General features: G+C 39.1%; 1 protein-coding gene across 1 annotated transcript in view; it reads right to left on the bottom strand.

Annotated features, from left to right (window-relative positions):
• Window positions 1-19,170, bottom strand: part of SLC49A4 (solute carrier family 49 member 4) — a 70,774-nt gene that overhangs the window by 28,472 nt on the left and 23,132 nt on the right. Inside the window, exons 3-4 of the mRNA XM_066190261.1 lie at window positions 8,832-9,094; window positions 3,139-3,268 (exon numbers count right to left, since the gene is read on the bottom strand). Coding sequence (XP_066046358.1) covers window positions 3,139-3,268; window positions 8,832-9,094 — 393 coding nt within the window. The remainder of the gene's footprint in view (window positions 1-3,138; window positions 3,269-8,831; window positions 9,095-19,170) is intronic.

Below are 19,170 nucleotides of genomic sequence, written 5' to 3'. Positions count from 1 at the left end.
AGTCACTTGTGCACAGCTTTTGCAATTTTGAAATTGCTCCACTGAAAGTAGACAAATGTGCTGTCTGTCACACCATCAGCTGTTGAACCCACACTGTTTTCCATCCTATCAGCAATGACAGGATATCAGCATTAGCCTCTCTGTTAAACCGTTCTACTGGAATATATGAATTGATTTTTTCTTCTGTTTTTTTCAGAAACCTAACACCACTAGAATCTGTAAGATAGGCTGGTTCAGAGGGGAGCCCCATCAAAGTCAGTCATCATTTTCAGAGTAACTTTGACAGTGCCTATTAGCATCAGGCACATTCTGAGCAGCTTCTAATACTGGATGGTGATGTTGATGAAAGTGTCATTAAAGCAATAATGGTGCAGAAAGCCCCTGACACAAAATTTCAAAATTGCTTACACAGTCCCTAGAAAATATAAAAGCCATGTAACTGGTTAAAAGTATCTTATTACTTCAAAACAAAAATCACAACGTGTTTTTTTAATACAGGTTTTAAGACTTATCAACCATTTACTTGTACTAGGATTTTGTTCCATTGAAGTCTGTGGAATATCCTGAACTGGGGAAATAAAAACAAGTCATATTTGCTTCACCCAAGAAACTGAGATAGGGCACCACACATTTTCTAATGGAAATTCAAAGTACACTTGTCACAGTGTGTGATAGACAGTTAAAAGATTTGGGCTTAGCTCCCAAACCATGACCAATCTGTTGTCTCCCACTGCAGGCTGAGAGAGCTGGTATCAGGAGATAATTCAGTCATCAACTAATTGTTACAATCTGTCAGAAGGAGGAACCCTCCAAATCAGAAGGAATAATCAAGTTCCTAAGAAAGTCCCCCAAAAAGGGCTCCCAGGGGATGGTTGACCTCTGCTGATGGTGTAATAACTCTGCAAGAAACAGCTCATGTAGATGACTGCCCAAGGACCTGAAGACACAAAGGAGTGTGGGAGTTGCAAGAATGTGATAGATCCTCTGGGTGTCCAAGGAAAAAAGGTCAGTGACTTCAATGTTAAAGCTATGCTATGTTGCTTTATTTTGAAGTAATAAAACTGCAGCCTGGCGGAGAAGACAGGGAAATTATGAACATCTCAGTTCTCACAAGTGTATCTGGTGCACAGCTGGGTCAGCCCACCAGCTCAAACACATCCTAAATGCCTTACACACAGTTCTTACACCAAAGGGTAAGTCTACAATAAAAGGAAGTGATGATTTCCTGGTACTCATCTGCTGATTACCTTCAGTCTACACCCCCAAGACAAAGCCTAGATTAGGCAGGCAACAGAGCTTAGAAGCCTAATGAACCAGATGATGGATTTCTCTTGGAGCATGGCAGATACCGTTTTCTATAAAACTCCCTTGCATGACAGATTGTTCCTGAACAGCTCCCCAAGATAAGCGGGTTTAATGATGAACTGTTGATTGTTTTCTGTACAGATGAATGAAGAAGTGCCTTTGATAAAGCGTAGCATGGAAGAATGTAAGACCTGAGGGAAGAGAGAGATAATTATCTACCTGTCCACATTTTAAAAAAGCCGTCTTGGTTCTTGGACACACTGTAAACTATTCTCATTATTTAAGAGTCCAGTTTGTTTTCTTAAGTTTCATTGGTTATTGTTAACAGTAATCCAGCTTTGCTGTTTACATCCTGACCATACTAGTATCTCAGGTCCACTGTTTAAAACACTTTGAACATGGAGTTTAATGGTTATAAAACTCCCAAATGGAGCACTGTCAACTGAAATTTTCTATTTCACCTGCGGAGCCAGTTGCTGTTTGGATTTCTGTTCAGCAGCAACATTTTTACAACACAGCCCTCAGGCAGGGTCTAACTGCACATCAGCTTGGGTGCAGAACAGCTTCATTGTGTGTGCTAGGTGTCCTTAAGGGAACTGCTATTTTTTAATACCGTGAATAAGTCACTTTGCAGACTAACCACCCAGCTGTACTCACACCTCCTTGAGTGCCAGCCTGCTCCAGGATGAACACACAGGATTAAGCATCTTGCCAACTATTTACTCCCCCAAATGAAAAAAAAAAACCTCCAAAAACAAAAGAAAACCCAGTGACAACAAGGGATGAGTTGTTTTTGCTGCCTCTAAATACAGTTATTGAAATAGCCCACAGTAGGTCTGTAGTAACTAAGTGTCTAAAGCTGCACAATTATCAAGCTTCAAGCAGCCCTTTGTATGCAGATTCAGCGCCTACATCACTCAACAAACAATTACAGCCTCCCAGTGTCAGAAAAGTCAGAAGACTCCCAGTGAAGCCAGTCATATTCCGTACCAGGGGAGCGGCTCCTCTTTGCCACAGAAAGTTCCTCTGTGGAACTATCATCTACAGGGCAGGGCCTTTCACAATTATTCACCGTTAATATTACAGTTGCTCTAGCTGCTCCTCTGAGATTGTATTTCCATTACACAAGACACTGTACAAACACTGGGGGGAAGTGGGACTGTGTCTAACCAAAAGAACCCAAGAGGGAGAAGCTGCAGTACTGTCACTTTCTTTATAACCTCATTTTTTTTTAAACCTAAAAATTCAAAGGAAGTTAGCTCACCTTTGAGCCTATCCAGAAACACATCTGGAGGCATTTTTCCTATTCTCACATCATATTTTAATGTACAATTAACGAGATTTCATAGATCTGTAATAGTTTTTGATAGTTCATTCCTTGCTTCCATGGCTGAAAGAAAGCAGCTGAATAATCCTTCAAAAGACAAGTAAACCTGAAATTAATTCCAATATAATAAGCACAGAAGAAACCAACTCAGAAGTTAGTTTTGCCCAGCGTTATTCACTGTTTTCTCACTGCTCACTTTTAACAATCTTGTATAACCTGATGTAACAGAAGCACTGCATAAGAAAAGCCATGCTAACAGGATGACTAAAGCACTGCTGCTGCTGAAGGACTGGCATGAAGACTGGAGATATACACAGTGGTTTAAAATTTAATGTCTGTTCTTTAGCAGTTAGCATCCTTTTATGTCTTGACATTAATATTTAATTCTATTTTGTTTAAAAGCACTACAAACCAACTTGTTTGCTCATTGAGAAGATTAAAGCACACTTGTTTTTATTTACTTAAGCACTGATCTGCTTTGAAGTGGAAATCCAATGAGGTCCTACCTTAAGAGTCTGCAAAAACTTCTCCTGTAGCTGAGCCGCTGGCTCGCTGCAGCCACGCTGGGGGGGAATGGAGGGCGCGAGGGGAAGTAGGCCAACGCTGCAGAAAATATCAGGGAAACCATTCCAAATTCTAAACAAGAGGGCAAAGAAAAACAAAACCAAGAACAGATGTTAGCATTGAAAGACGTATTTCACTGCAGTGCTGTTATCAGCCAGCCTCTGAGACATAAATCCCACCACGAGTGCTTGACTGCTCCTGACAACAGAATTCCGTAACTTGAAGGAGAAATTTCTTTCTCCTTCCTCAAACAAGATTTCAAATTGAGATGGAGAATCAAAGAGACTGGCAGTCCATTCCAGTGATAGGTGCTGCAGAGAACCAGGCTCACACACCACAGGGAACTCAGTGAAGCAAAAGGGAAGCTTTTGGTTTTTTTCTTCAGAGAGAACTGCAATATGAGGACTTGGCCACGTTTCCTTGCGATGGAAGTAACTCAGTGCAGGTAACAGCATGCTAGAGACTTTAAACAGATGGGACTGGGGAAGCCCCAGGGCATGGAATAACAATTATTCATTGCACAAGATGATGAAGGCAAACAAAAGGTCAAGCAAGGCAGCAGCTCTGACACAAACAGTACTACATGGCAACAGAATATAAACAGCAAAGTGCAGAAGCAGCCATGGCTCATGAATAGAAAAAGTACAGGTAAGAGGGGGGAAAAAGAAAGAATACAGCTGTTTGTGGATGCTCTGCTTGTTTAGCAGCAGGTATTCCAAACCTTTGAAAAATTTCATAGCAGAAGTTTGGACCTGAGCTTAAAAAGTGATAAGCACTTCACAGAAAACAGTAAGTCCCATGAGCAGACATTCTGAAGAGAAACAACTCTACCCTGAGTCAGTCTAATTAATTTGTTTTACAGGCCCTTTACAATGTATATCATGCTCTCCACAGTCCTCAATCCTGGTATTTCTTCTATCCCCTTTGAAAACAAGATTCTTTGCTGATAGAGAGAAAAATGTATAGCTGAAGTGTGTTATCTTAAAAGAACTTGTGATCTTATAACAAAGAGTTCACTGACACCACAAATAAATTCCAGCAGTGCTGGATACTCAATGGCCTTAATTTTCTTTTTTTCTTCTCTTTTTTTAATGAATCAATATGAACGTGGCACTTCGCCAGGTCTTCTGCTAAACTAGAAGAAAATAAATTCAGGAAACTGAAAAGTAAATAACACTCGGAGTCTAAATGGATCAGCTGGAGATGGAGAAGGGAAATGAATGCTTCTATTCGGCATTTGGAAAAAAAAGCATATGGGGAATGTGACAATGCCATTTTTCATGACCAAATACTACAGGACTCGTTTTGAATTATGTGGTGTCTCTTTTGCTGCTGTGGTGTAACTACATGCTTCGAGGGCCAAAGGCACTTTACCTAGACCTTCTCCCTCCTCTGCCCTTCAGAAAATATATTAATTTCTATCTTTGTGCACATTGTTTTGGAGACCATGAGCAGGGAATAAAGAACTGGCTGTAACTGATCACCCCAGACCTAAGAAAGGGAGGAGATGCTCTGTCACTACAGGATGATTCTATACAGCTCTTTAGTAAAAGTTGTTTATCCCCCCTCCTGCCTCTAGTCTACATATGGGTTTACAGGCATATAAATGTACATGCATACACGCATTTTAATCACATATTAAAGGAAAATTTAAGACTGCAGACAGGTATACCCAAACAAGAATGTGATCACACAGTCCCATAAATTTTGTCCAAGGTACTCATTATTTAACTTTGTTATACTGCAATGCTATAAGGGGAAAGGCCAGGTTTCTTTCTGAAAAATATAAACCATATCAATAATTTTTTTAAGTCATAGAAATATTTCACAGCAGGTGCCCGTCTGGGGCCTCATCTATGCACTGCCTCAAGATTTCTACCAGTCAAATTGCTACAGTAGGAGCAGTATAGTAACCCTCCTATTTTTTTAATTACTAAGTTCAGCATGCTGTCCTCATTATGCCTTCTTGCAACTCTAATGTTTCCCAGAGTTATATTTGCAAGCTAACAAATGTGCCTAGATAGCTCTGCTCTCATGCACAAATGAAAAGTGACAAATTCACTGTGGAAACAAAAGCATCTCCCTCCGTTGAAGAATATGAGTTTTTAGTGCCACCTTAGCTTTGTATACAATACTTACACCTCTATCAAAAGTCCAGGTACTGCCAAACAGATCTAATTTCTTTCATCTTGAAAGGCTTCCTCAATAGGAAAGCCACACCCTTATGTCCATCGTTCACATTAGCAGACTAGAGGAAGAGGAATACAATATAAACTTTTGCTGGGCAGGTAAGTAGTGAGTAAAAGCAAGCACAATCAAGAAGGTAATAAATAGGTCAATGCTGAGAGTGAGGGAGCTGCAGTCACAAGAGAGAGGCTCTTCTTTAGAAGCTGCCAGCTCCTCAAAAGTGCAATGGATGCTCTCAAACAGAGGAAACCACATGGAACAGGGCAACTCATAAATTACTGTGCAGAAATACAGATATGTACATATCTGTGTACTTGTTGAGGAGTGAAACTGGAGTGCTTCACAAAAGCTGGGTACCATACCACAGTGACCTGTGATATGAGAGATGCCTGATCGTAACCTAGGAAGCAGGCACTCTGACACTTGTGTAAACCCCAAATAGACCAAAAAAAAAAAAAAAAAAAAAAAAAAAAAAAAAAAAAAAAAAAGGTTTACAGAGCCACAAGACTCCTTGATAACGAAGTATTTTTTCCTTCAGACAGGCTACTCATAGCACAAAAACCTGCTCAGTCCCAGAAACCCTCCTCCCCACCTTGTTCTGTGGGAACATTCCAGGGGGCATGAGGGCCCCTTACACTTACACACATACACACTTTTTTTAAAAAAAAGATAATGATTTTACATTGATATTTAGAAAAGCACAAGGGTAAAAGGTCTGGCTGCAGTCCAGAATAATTCATGCTTCCTTACACGATTCAGGTAATACAATTCAATCCTGATTTGCTACATCCGTACTACTTGAGCTGTGAACCAGAATGTGCAGCGACACAGATGACACAGAAAGAGGCTGTGGCAATTCAGCTGAGCTCTTAGTCCGTGTTTGAGATAAAGGAACAGCAATTTATTAAAATACAGAAGAGACTGGAGTTAACATAGCAATTTCAGGATGGGTTTATAAGCAATTGCTTTGTAATCATGTTTGAGCTTAAGCCCTTGGAAAATTTGCACACTCTTGGCACACTACTGATCCCAAGTTAACAATTCACATTGTTACTGTCTTTTAAAAAAGACATCATCTAACTTTTGGAGGCTGCTTATTTAATGCTAGCTCACACAAAAACAACAAGCTCATTAGAAATGCAGAGGGCTTACCCTGTGAAACTGACTTTCCCATAGTATCTGAAAGGACAAGTCATACCAAAACTGACCACACTTACTGAAGAAATGGGGAAGTGAGACATTTGGGTCCAGCTTCTTGTTCTTCTACATTCTGCAAAACCGTTACTACTAATCTGGGAAGTCAATTTAAGCCTAGTTTTCTGCACAGATGTTTAAGGGGACAAATAGCACTCTACCACACCTGCCAGGTATTTTTTGTCCCACAAGTGAACAGAGCTGTCCGTTCAGTATAGTATCACCCACCATGAAGCAGCTGTCCTTCCACCTCTGGAGCCCTTGGGGCACAAGAAAGCACAGGGAAGCAGTCAGCAGGAACCTTGTGCCTTCAGCTCTCCAGGGAAACAGGGCTAAGCTGAGACAGAACAAATATCCCATGAGGGATTCAAAGCAAACTCTTCCTTGACAATTCTTTGCAATTTTAAACCAGTTGGAGGTTTTCCATCATTACTGTGATTCACTGCCAGCCAGCAATGTCCACAAAGCAGCTCTCTGTCATTGTCTGAACAGCTACAGCGTTTGCAGCTCCAGAAAATACACATCCCATTGGACACAAACACCAGCACAAAGAGACCAACTCTGTTCAAAGCCCTTTCAAATCCTATGTGAGAAACGCAGATGCCCCACAAAGCACAATTCCTAGGAAGCTGAAGAGCTGCTGTAGGATGATCGTTTACCTGGACCAGTGATCCCAAACAGGCCTACAAGGCTGTTGGCACACACCCTTGCCAGCTCAGAAAGGTAGAAAGAGCCATGCTGAGATGTGAGGCAGGAAAGACCTGAACCTTGCTGGCAACATCCATCCCTGTTCCTGAGGAAAATGCTTAGGAAAACCTCCCAAAAGAGAACAGAAGAGAACAGAAGAGAATGTGAATCTAATGTACTGCTGAAGGCAACATTTCTAGACCTACTAGACTCAAAACAGTGGTTTCAAGCACAACAGTATTTCCTTAGGCAGAAGATTTCCTCCTTCTCCATGGAAAATCTGTGGAGGGAGAGGTAAATCACTTCTCTAATTGCTAGGGTTTTCCTCCCCTTATCTACTGCTCCTCAGGACAAAACCTGACTTACTTTCATTTTTCCATCTTTCACACTAGCCATTTTCATCTGCCATGAGATTTTCAGAGCCTAACACCATATTTACTTGTGAAAAAGGCTTAGCCAAACCTGAATTCCCTTGTTCCATTTGAGTCTAGTAAAAAGTAGGTTACTCAAAAATACTTGCTGAAGTCATGATCCAAATTCTATTACACTTTCTTTAAAACAAACATTGAAGTGGCCCTCACCCAACAGGAATATTAACTTGACAAATTTCCATAAGAATAACGTCCAGGAATAAATGATCACAAACAGCTAACTCAGTCCCCTAAACCTCCATATAAACTACACAGTATATATATGTTAGGACTTCTGGAACACTTAGGACTAACTCCTGGCTGAATTTCAGACGATGCAATTATAAGAGGGGAAAACCCCTATCAGATGTGCAACTCTTAATGCTGTACCAATTTATATCCACTAAAAATCATAATGCAGACACTTAACCACTTAACCAATTCTGTTTCCTTAAAGTTTGCTGCTAATTTTTCTAAGTGACAGGAGGAGGCAGAGAAGCCACTGCAATAAAAAGAGCAAGGACATAAAATCCAAGTTTTATCAGGTGAATTTTATATCAGTGTTTTTTTCCACTAAACCGTTGTCACTTCACTGAAATTGCTCACCAGTAAGAATTACACGGATTTAGCTAAAAACAAAATCTATTGTGTTTTAATTTCAGTGTTTCTAATTCCGTAGATTCTGAAATACTAATAATCTAATCACATTTGAAAGGCACATGCAGGTCATAAATAAAGGATCAGTTAATGCAAAAAAATAATTTAATGCTAAAAGACTACTGAATTTCCATCCTTACAGAAACAGTAGAAAAAACCCAACTTGTCATGGAAACATATTTTTAATGAAAATTCAATAAGCAAACACCAGTTTTGAAGCTCAGGGAAACTCTAAGAAGACATTTCTCCCAAGATCAGCCAATACGAACAACTGAATTACTTCTTTTCGAGTCAGTCTGTACAAAAGGCTATTTTAAAACCTTTCCTACACAAAAAAAAAAAAAAAAAAAAAAAAAAAAAAAAAAAAAAAATTATTTTCCCTCAGCCAGAGACTAGCTCCTGTGCAAACCAGCCACTAGAGGGTAGTGGTTCTCAAGCACCAACCACGCACGAAGGCGTGCACATCTTGCATGTTTTTAGGCGCTGTGGCTGACCCACACCTGCATAGAGCATGGCCTCGATGCGGTCCTTGATGTGCTGGGTGCTGCTGTGTGACACCAGGCGAGCCGTGCCGTTGGGAGGCGGCACCACCAGCGGCCCCACCAGGAAGGCGGCAGCGGAGCCCAGCGAGTTGAGCAGCGAGGCGATGGCCGTGGCCGTGGCGCGCTCGTCCGGGGAAAACCACGTTGTGGAGAGGAAGGGAGCGGCGTTCATCACCGTGGGCCCCGCCAGGCCGTTCAACAGCTGCCCTCCGTGGATCAGCCTGAAACACAGAACACACCACGGCCATTTGGATGACAATTGCTTGCTGGGTTTCATTAAAAAGACACGTGAGATACCGAGTGCTGGAGATGGAGCGACTGCACAAAGAAATGAAAAGCGCGAAAGAAGGATATTCTATACGCTAAAAGAAGCCAAATTAAATTGATTTAAGGAATCCGGAGCTGCTCTGATCTCATTACCTCATGTAAATGGAGAAGCAAATGTTCGCTTCAAAGCAGAAAAGGAAAAGGGAATAAAAGGCACTTTCTTGCGGCAAAAAGGTATCGTGACAGGATATAAAAGTAGAAAAGGTGTAGTTGAAGAAAAGCTTTAAATTACAAACATTGTAAACCTGACCCTCCTGCCTGTATAAATCCCAGCCGAAGATTTAAATTAGTTTTGGCAGATCCAAAATTGAAACACTTCAGCAAAATACTCTGCATATTTTTTCACTGCATTATTTATTTTTATTTACACACTCAGATGAGCTCTATGTGCCTACAGATGAGAAGGCCGGGCTGTTAGGGTTTCCAAGAGAGTCGTCTTCTCCAGCAATCTGGCCATTCTCAACATACTGCTGAAACAGCCAAGTAAACCCAGATTTTTCTCGTTTTTCACACTCATTGGGATTTAACAGATAAGGCTGGTGACAGAACAGAGATAGTACTTCCAAGCAGTGAAGTCTCTGCAAAGTTTGGCTTAATATTAGTATAGTGAACAAATACAGAAAGGACTTTTTGAAGGCTCTCCTATACGTGGAATTCAGTCAGAAATCTTCCACTTTGACTTTTCCAAAAAGTAACCAGCCATGGAAGGCAAAACTATTTTGGAATTAATATAAAAACTTCATGCCAAAAAACCAGCTAGAGAGTCACATAAGAAATTGCAACGCTCCAAAGCAAATCTACTCATTGTGCAATAAAGTGGTGGCAGATGATATTTTCAAATGGGTGGTGTTTTTCTAACCATAGCAGGAACTCAGTGTTATTGCTGCAAGACTTGAGTTGTGAGACATAAAAAGCTACGGCCAGAAAATGGGGAAACATAAGCCAGCATTTAGGCAGTGTTTCAAGCCACAAATGGCTGAATAATATACAGTGTAGCAGGAGTTTTTTGAAGCACACAAAGGAACACAATATACAAAAGAAATGCCTACAGACTCTTCATCAAATTAACAAGATAGATTGCAATAGAAAGGAATAGATGCTACCGATTCTCAGTGAGTTGGAAATTAAATTTTTAAACAAAATTTATTAAAAATATACAAAAAAAGAAGCACTGCTATATATAATCTGAAGGAAACTAATTTTTGAGCTGGGACAGAAATAATATCCACTCTTACTTATAAGCAATTCAATGTTTTTGGAGGTTTCTTTTTATTCTCACGCAGAAATTACATTACTGGTGTTGGTGATGTGCTTCACATGGACATAACCACGGCATGGTCTAGCCTTGTCAATGCTTGTTAAACCGTCACATATGCTAAACCAAAATGAAATCATTTTAAGTAAAGAAAAAGTCCTATATAAACAACGCTCTGGTATCATTCTAGAGGACACATTACATCAATCCCCTGTGGTTACTCTCCAGTGTACTCAGGGCAAACCAAGGTATCCTTGTGCACTTTGGTATTTTCATTCTATTTATCTCACTACAGTAAGCTATTCTCAAACTTCTAAAATGTTCCAGGATATTTGCAGAGCTATGGCACATCCCCAGAAACAACTGCATTTCTGTGGCAAGTAAGGTAACTACTGCCACATATAACGATTTTATTTTAGTATTTCCTCCTGCTCCAAAGTGAATTTAACGTTTAAATTGTGTTCTTGTTACTGTATGTTTGGAAAACTGTGTCACCACAAAATAACCTTTACAGCTTTGGGTGCCATACTACCACTTCTGTTCACTGACACCACTCTGGTATTATTCTTTTAATTCAAATATGCCTCCTCTGTTGTCATCCTAAAGGCAAGTAAAACTCAGTGCAATAAGAAAAAAGTACAATAGTTCTGCAGCATCTGTGGTCATGTAAGCACTTCATCTGATAGAAGAAGAAAAGTTTTGCAAAAAAACCCAAACCCTAAACAAACCATCAAACAAAAGCCCCCAATTTATATAATGAGAAAATTACACACACATATTCTTACTATGTACTTCAGATTTAGATTATGTCTATCAAACTCCATCAGGTGAATAAAGCTCTATAACCAATCTCTATACTCAAAGGGAGCAACAAATGTTAATTTTACTTTGCAGATCCCAAGAGAAAAAGTAGCAACTTAATCCAGAATTTTAATTCTGTATTAGCTTTTTGTCCATGTTGTTTTGGGTCTGTTGTTTTTGGCTTTTGTTTGGTTTTTTTTTCCCAAAGGGTGAGCCAATTTTGCCTCTCTCAAGGTGTCTTCAGTTGGTGTTTTCCTGGCTGGTGTGCTCTGTTCACACAGATCTGCATTTTTGGCATTTACCAAGCCTGACATTTTCATCCAGGGTAGAGCATCTCTTATCTTCATATTGTTTAATTTCTCAAGTTCAACGTATTTGAGTTAATAAACACTATTTTCAGACTAAAATGCCATCAATATACAGACTACTATCTCAAATATCTCTGCATATGATAACAGCTTAAACCCTATTTTATCTCTTTTTCAATACTGGCTTGAATTAAGCTGCTTTTTCCTAAAAAAAGATTATTTGCATGGTTCTTTTGCACATCCTTAACTCGTTTCCCCAGAGAGGCAGGAACGAGAGATTCAAAATGCAATTCAGAGCATTTACTAAGCTGCTGCTCTGAGAGATGTATGTAGCAGCTGCTCCACCTGACAGAGAAATATGAACACAACAGTATTGGTGGCTTTTTGCTGTTTGTTACAACATCTTATCAGCACTGCACTACATTTTGGTCTCACAGCCCGTGAGTCTCCTCTCATACACCATCAGTGCTAAAAATTGCTCCAAGACCAAGAGAGGTTTGTTTGTTATCCCCCGATTTTCTTCTTGTTTCTGCCACTGAAAAGGTGCAAAGAGAAACAGCATTTTCCCCATCACTATTTCAATTTCATTCTGCACAACAAGTTTTCTCTTTCCTGAGGAAAAGGATGAAAAGATAACTCTAGCTCAGGATCTTACCCAGATGGAAAAACATTTTTCAGGTCTCATTACACTATCAAGTGTAATGTTCATCTGTTATTTACCCAGTGCCGTTTTCAGATATGTTATTTATCCAATCATCATTTAATTATTTTCATGTATCAAAAAGTAGAAAGCTATTGAGGTCAAATGACAGAAAATAACATGAGCAGAAGGCTTTTTAATCACAATCATGAAAGAGAAAATTGGAAAAAAGTTACACCAGAAATTCATTTTCAACTAACAAAAAAATTGATGACTGTAGCTTAAAGCAAAACTGGGGAAGTAAACATCTATCTAAAATATTTTTTTCTAACTGTTTCAGTAGACAGGTCTTGACTCATTTTGCTATGTCAAGGTTTTTGCACACCTGAACTCCCTGCTAATGAATTTATGTGCTCTGCCAAACTTGTAAATCACAATTGGACATGAACCCTTTATGAGCCCTTTTAAAGAAATAAAAAACTTATTTGAGGACTGATAGTAAATGGTAGTGTGAAATATCACATGACAGAGCATCACAATAATGAGTAACTTAGACATTTACATTATGTATCTATCTACGTAAGAAAACACACGTATGTACACACACACGAGTCTGCACAAAATAAAGATTACTTTTGTTCCTAAACTGACCTCTGAACTGCAAAAATACAGTACAAGAGACATTTAAAATAGAGCAATAGAAATTAGAGAAGAAAAACTCTTTTTGTACTATACTGTCACCTCTGTCTCTTTTTTTTTTTTTAATCAAGTCACGTTATAAATAATTTTAATTATGCAGTTTTCATCACTTTCTTGGGAAGACTTGATACTCGTATCAGGATCTGACCTGGTTATACCTGCCTTATTTACTTCTTACAGTCACGGTTGCAATATTCTAACAGGCAGCAACAAAGGAAAGGCTATAAAGGCTATAAATGCTGCAATTACAATATCACTGAGAAAACTGGGTATGAAAAAAGTGAGATTACATAGGGAAAAGGTTCTTGTGAGTAATGCTAATACCATACAGTTAAGATGGGAAAACACTTCCATTTACAGTCAGCTTTATTTTTCTTTTTCTCCTGTACAAGTTGAAACTTTGCATGCACAGTCACAGTCACATCAGGTACTGGATTTGTTAAGCTATTTAAAATCTGTGTGTTACATAAGTGCTTTTCTAGGTAAAAAATCCAGACATTTAGTGTTCCTACCACTGTGTATCTAATGCCTGGACTTAGGAGAATTTAAAATGAAAGAAAATCTCATTAGTTTCTGTACTCAGATGAGAGGAAAAAAGGCAATGCTGGAAGGAGAACTACTTACTGAAAAAAATTACTTTTGATACAATGGATTTAAAACCCACAACACGAAAATAAGTACCCAAAGCTCAGTTCTAAGATATGTTAAGTGAACTTTTTCTGGGAAGGCTAAGACTAGAGAAGTTGGATCAGTATTTAAATTGATTCATAGTGCGGAAAAAGCATTTTCACCTTTTCTTTGGCAGACAACACAGTGAAGAGCAGGGCTGTCAATCCCAGGGTGTTGCTCTAACTCTCTAAACACAACGACCCAGCCTATTGGAAAATTTAATTCCTTTGCATCCTAGGAGCAAGTAGAGCTCATTTCAAGAGCCCTAAGAAGACGTAATTCTGGTGCAGGTTCTTTCACGAAACTTCTACCATGCTTTTCCCACTCGCTGCCATGAGAATTGACCACTTAAGTCACTTTTCAAACTTCTGTGCAAATACAACAAAATTAAACTGTGATTCGGTTTTGCCACCGTTGGGCAAAGTGTGACGAGCAGCCAAGTCACTTATTCTGCAGGACGATAGCGCTTCCACAGTGTGCTACTTAATATGGAAAAGTTCAGTACGTGAGCTGCTGATCCTAACAACGCAAAAAGTAATTCTGGATAAAAAAGTTGATGTTTCATAGAAATGGATGGCTATTTCTTTCACATGCCTGACAAATTCATTCACTGAAACAAGTAGATTGTTCAACTCCAGCTAATTTGGAAGACAAATACGTTTATGTAGTGATTAGCTCATTGTGGGAACTCCTGGAAGCAAATGAAAGAGACCCTTCCACTGGAGGACTTCAGAGAACTTTTGAAGTGCTATTGAATTTAGTGTCACTACATGGCAACAAAGCAAGCAAATACCTCCTACTCTAGAGCGTCTATACTGACATACGATGCAAACTGCTTGCCCAGAAAAAGGCACATGAAAAGCCATGGACTTACCCACATTATATATTAGGAGACTGATTATACCTCAGAGGGAACCAACATTAGTTTTGTCAAGAATCACTTTTTCACAATCAAGCTACAAGAAGTAGATAGAGCTTTTCTTTTAAACTTACAAAAATAAATACAACAAAAGAACCTCCTAGTAAGTGGAACTTTTTCAGGCACTTTTAAGGCAAGGAGAATTAGGGAGGTCAAATTCATGCTTTACTGCAATTCACTGCTACAGAGTATGGGGAGAACCAATGCAAATGATGTTTTGTTTATACCCCAAAGAGAGCACAGTAAGGCTCTATGTCTGGAAAAAGACTGGAATGAAAAATACCTCTGGGTAAAGCAATGAATTCATCTATTAAAAATAACATTCTGATAGATGAATTTCATGGAAATGCACTTCCTTTCAATATTTTCATTAAATTATATATTTATACTACAAAAGCTCTCTGCCTTCTGGATATTCATGGATTGATGCCATTAGCATTTCTTAGCTTTGTTTTTGATGCATGCAACCATTGATATGTGGAATAATTTAAAGCTGGTTTTTTTCCCCCATCAGTAAGAAATATTATTACAAGCAGAAAGCCTGAGTCACTGTTTGATACATTATCTCCAGAAATAGAATGAAAAAGAAAAGAGAAAAACTTAGAAATGCACATTTAGCCATTTTCATCAGGAATTAGGCTCATATTTTACCCCTGTATGAACCATGGCCTCAGCACAGTCAGTCAGACCATCATGCGAGCGGACTTGGAAGGGACCACAGCATCTCCATCCCACCCATCCCAGCCTCATGTCTCTTCTCCCACACTTACAGTAAACAGCAAACACATTTACAGTGGTCTAAAAGATAGTGAGTTTTGGGATTAAATTTAAAGGACTGGAAAATCAGAGTTACTCCAAAACTTATTACTGAGAGCCTGTCGAGAGAGACAAGTATTTGCAAGGAAAGGAAGCAGCAATCTCAGACCAAGAGCCTGAGGTGTCCACCAGACATCCTGACAGAGGAGAGGGATGAGGTGGGTGTACTGTGAGACCCCCTGGCACTGTGGTGACAAATTCTCTTGCATCCTCACACTGTGTTTTTGTGCAGGCATCACACCTGTCACACAGCTGGGAGGGGAGGGCAGTTCTTCACTTTATCCAGGTTTGAAAGATAAGGGCACATAAAGTCAAAGCTGTGGGGTTTTTTTATTAAAAGTTCTGTTTTCTTGTTTTTCTTTTAAAACTAACCAACTCTAGAAACCCATTACTAATAGAAGAAATATTTAAAGCAACACTAATAGAGGACACACTCATCAAATATGAACAGATCCAAAATACACAACATTGTAAACACGAAGTAGGCAATTACATTATGGACTAATGAGGCAAAACATACTGAAAAAAATTATCAGGAAAGTGCACCAGGACTGGCTGCTATTTGGGCTGCTGTGGGAGAAAACTGATTAAGATTACTTAGTACAAAAGAGGTCCTAAGTAGGATTTTTTAGTAAAAGAGTAGGAGTATACAGGAGATGCAGCAAATTAAGGAATGGAATAAACTAGACCTGTTTAAATAGAATAATTTTTCTTAAGCAAGTGAAAGAGCAAGAGGGTGTTTTGATTATAATGCAGCAACTTCAATATAAATTTGATTAATACAAATTCTGTAAGGACAGAAATTAGCCACCGTAATATGAGTCACAAACTAAGGCAAAGAGCTCAGTATGATTAAAAAATTAAAAGTGTTCTACAGTTAAGGATACCACCTCCCATTATATGAGATGAAGCTAAATACCCCACAGGGAATATAAATTCTCTTCCCTTCCAGAACAGGCTTGCACTAACTGAGGCCTTGTAGAAGTGCTTCCCACCAAATACTGCTGCAATACCAAGCCCTTTCTGAGTTTCTTTTAGTGTACTGCAAGAATTTACACAGGGTGTGTAAACTGCTAATTCAGCAGCCACGCTGATTGCAGGTGGATGACACCCACAGTGCCATGGTCAAAGTCCAGGACAGGAGCAAAAGGAAAAGAGCATTTATGACCAGAACTGTCAAGTCATCTCTTTTTTCCCCTAAGGCTGACCCAGCTGAAGGAGAAGCCAATTTGGCTGCCCCCCCCGAGTGCTGATCAGGAGCTGCTGGTGCATCACAGGACACATGACTCGAGCAGTGGAAGGCAGGACCACTGGGCAGACAGAGGGACACCAAATCACCCCCCCACTACCACCGACAAATAAGCAAAGCTGGAAAAAATCATGACCACTGAAGAACAACTCACAGGACCTCTCATCTAAAACAAATGCTTTGGAGCAGAGGTTAAAAAATAAACCCTGTGAAGAAGATGAAGCTGATGGAAGTAATAAAATCAAGATAAACTGTTAAGTTACAGGGGCATAAAAATAAGTATTCCCCATGTGAACCTACTCATGAATGACCTGTTTGCTTTTTTCCCCACTTTCCTATTTTTCTGATGCCATGGATTAACCCAACTCAGCCTTCCCCCAGCACTGCAGCACAAACCAGCACCATCAGCACCAGGCAAGTGCTCAATCTTTAACATCTTCCCCCTCCGCTTGCCGAGCTACAGCACACAAACAGGGATGTTTATTCATCTTTCTGCTCCCAGATCCTCACTTAGACTAAATCGTTTTTTCATTTCTCTTCCCCAGTGAGACAAGGAGCACAAAACACTCAGCACACTCTGTCTTTATTTCTTACAGGCTGATTTGTCTACCATCCTCTCCTAACAGGCTCTACTCATTCCCTAGAACACTTTAATTCCTTTTCTCCACAGTTTGGGTTGTTTGGGGGGTTTTCTGAGCACTGGAGTGTGCTCAGTATTAGCAGGGAATATGAGAATCCTAGTATGTCTTTTCTTTACTGAAATAACATCTTCGAAGGCACCCCTTTGCATTTTTAATACATAAGAATGGCGGCTTATGGCAGCCTTAGGATCAGAAGAGACAAATAATGAGATGATCCCATTAATTCTTTAGTCTTTCAGAGACAGAAAAGGGGAAAATGTGAAATTATTAAAGGGTAAGTCTAACAAGAGTAAAATACAAATTAGGTTGCAACTAGCTAATAGAACCAAAAATGTGCTAAGAGTGACTCTTCAAATATGAAAAGGATGTCACAACAATATATCTAAGAGAAATATTCAAAATCCTAAGAACTGGTAATATTAACAAAAAGACCACTTACAGGATCTACCAGCTATTGGTGTGTCTCCTATAAACGACTGTGTAAACAACCACTCTGTTTCCACTGTAATGCTCTGTGCTATTTTGCTGGATTCCCAACAAACATTTTAATGGTACTTAATGCCAAAGAGCATCCTCTCACTGCCATGACTCAAGGTCTTCAATAACTACTTCTCTGTTGTGAAATGTAATGTGAAGGACAAACACTACCAGCCCACAGCATAACAAGTTCTAATAAATTGCTTAATTAATGTGTTCAATACAAATGACAAATTATGTTACATCCTTTACTTCCATGTCTTTAATTATCTTGTCTTTCAAAACATTTTAAGAAGTCTTACATCACACAGTCTTAAAAGCCAAAGATTTATGGCTGTGGGCTGATTTCATCGTTTCATTTCCTTCTTTTTTATATGTTTCAGCTTTTTGCCTAGATGTAAGACCTAAGATTATGTAAATCTATTCCTGAACACAGAATACAAGGTAAATATGAAGTGCTATGAGGAGGGAAAAACACAACTCTGATTTAGTCTATAAAAAAATAGCCTCCCAGTAATGTTAATGTTCAGGATAAAATAATCAAGTCCTAAAAGAGTTCAATGAAAATATTCCCTCAGTGACAAGCTGGTGTCAGAAAACAAAGGACTGGTCAAAATGCAGGCAAAAAAGCATTAGTGATGTTCTTATACCCTCCAGGGAAGGGAAGAAGATTCAAGAAAATGTACAATTTGATAACATCTCTTTTTCTTTTATGGTCTATATAATGTATATTAACTGTGAACTAAAAAAATAGGTGTGGCAAATGAAGTTTTTGTAACATATAGAAAGGAATAATAGTTTAGGGGTTTATTTTTAGAAGTCTAATTTCTGTCACATATCTGGCACATCTGACAAACCCAGAAGCGCGTGGTACATGAAAAAAATTCTTTTTAATGTCCTTGTCTGTATGATAGACTCATTAACCTCATAGGTTACTGAGCTGGGGAGGAAAACAGGTAAAAGCATATGTGTACATGAGAGGGGACTGTTAGTCCATGTAAAGGATGAATCCTCCATCTGACATGTGAATTCACACTTCAACATTTTCACCATGTACTCCCACTTCAGCCTGCACTGAATTTATGCAGTTCTGGCATGGATTTCCAGTACAGTTTTAGGTCACACACTGGCAGAGAACAAAAATTCACCATAGAAAATTCACAGCTGCTTCAAGAGACACACTGAAATGTGCAACTTAAATTTTCCCTCATATGCATAGGCATCAAATGTACTGAAAAGAGAGGTTAAGGTCCCTGTTTAAAACATGACTCGGAGGACTGGAGAGGGTCTTAGTCTGATATTACACACTACAACCAAAAGAATAATTATAGAATAGAAAGGGACTTAAGAATACACCTGGATATTACAGGTCTGTTTGAGATAAGGAGCATAAATCAGCCAGGATTAAATGTCAGTCTTAACAGTGATTTCCTTACATCTATGACTGCTCTGATAGGTGGTGGGCTTTAATAGCTTTCCTTAATGTTAATCAAAAG

This window comes from Chamaea fasciata, unplaced genomic scaffold (genome assembly GCF_029207755.1).
Source record: "Chamaea fasciata isolate MVZ Bird 193981 ecotype frontalis unplaced genomic scaffold, bChaFas1.0.hap1 SCAF_8, whole genome shotgun sequence".
NCBI lineage: Eukaryota > Metazoa > Chordata > Aves > Passeriformes > Sylviidae > Chamaea > Chamaea fasciata.
The sequence above is the reverse complement of the archived record's forward strand: the minus strand, read 5'-3'. Positions and strand labels throughout refer to the sequence as shown.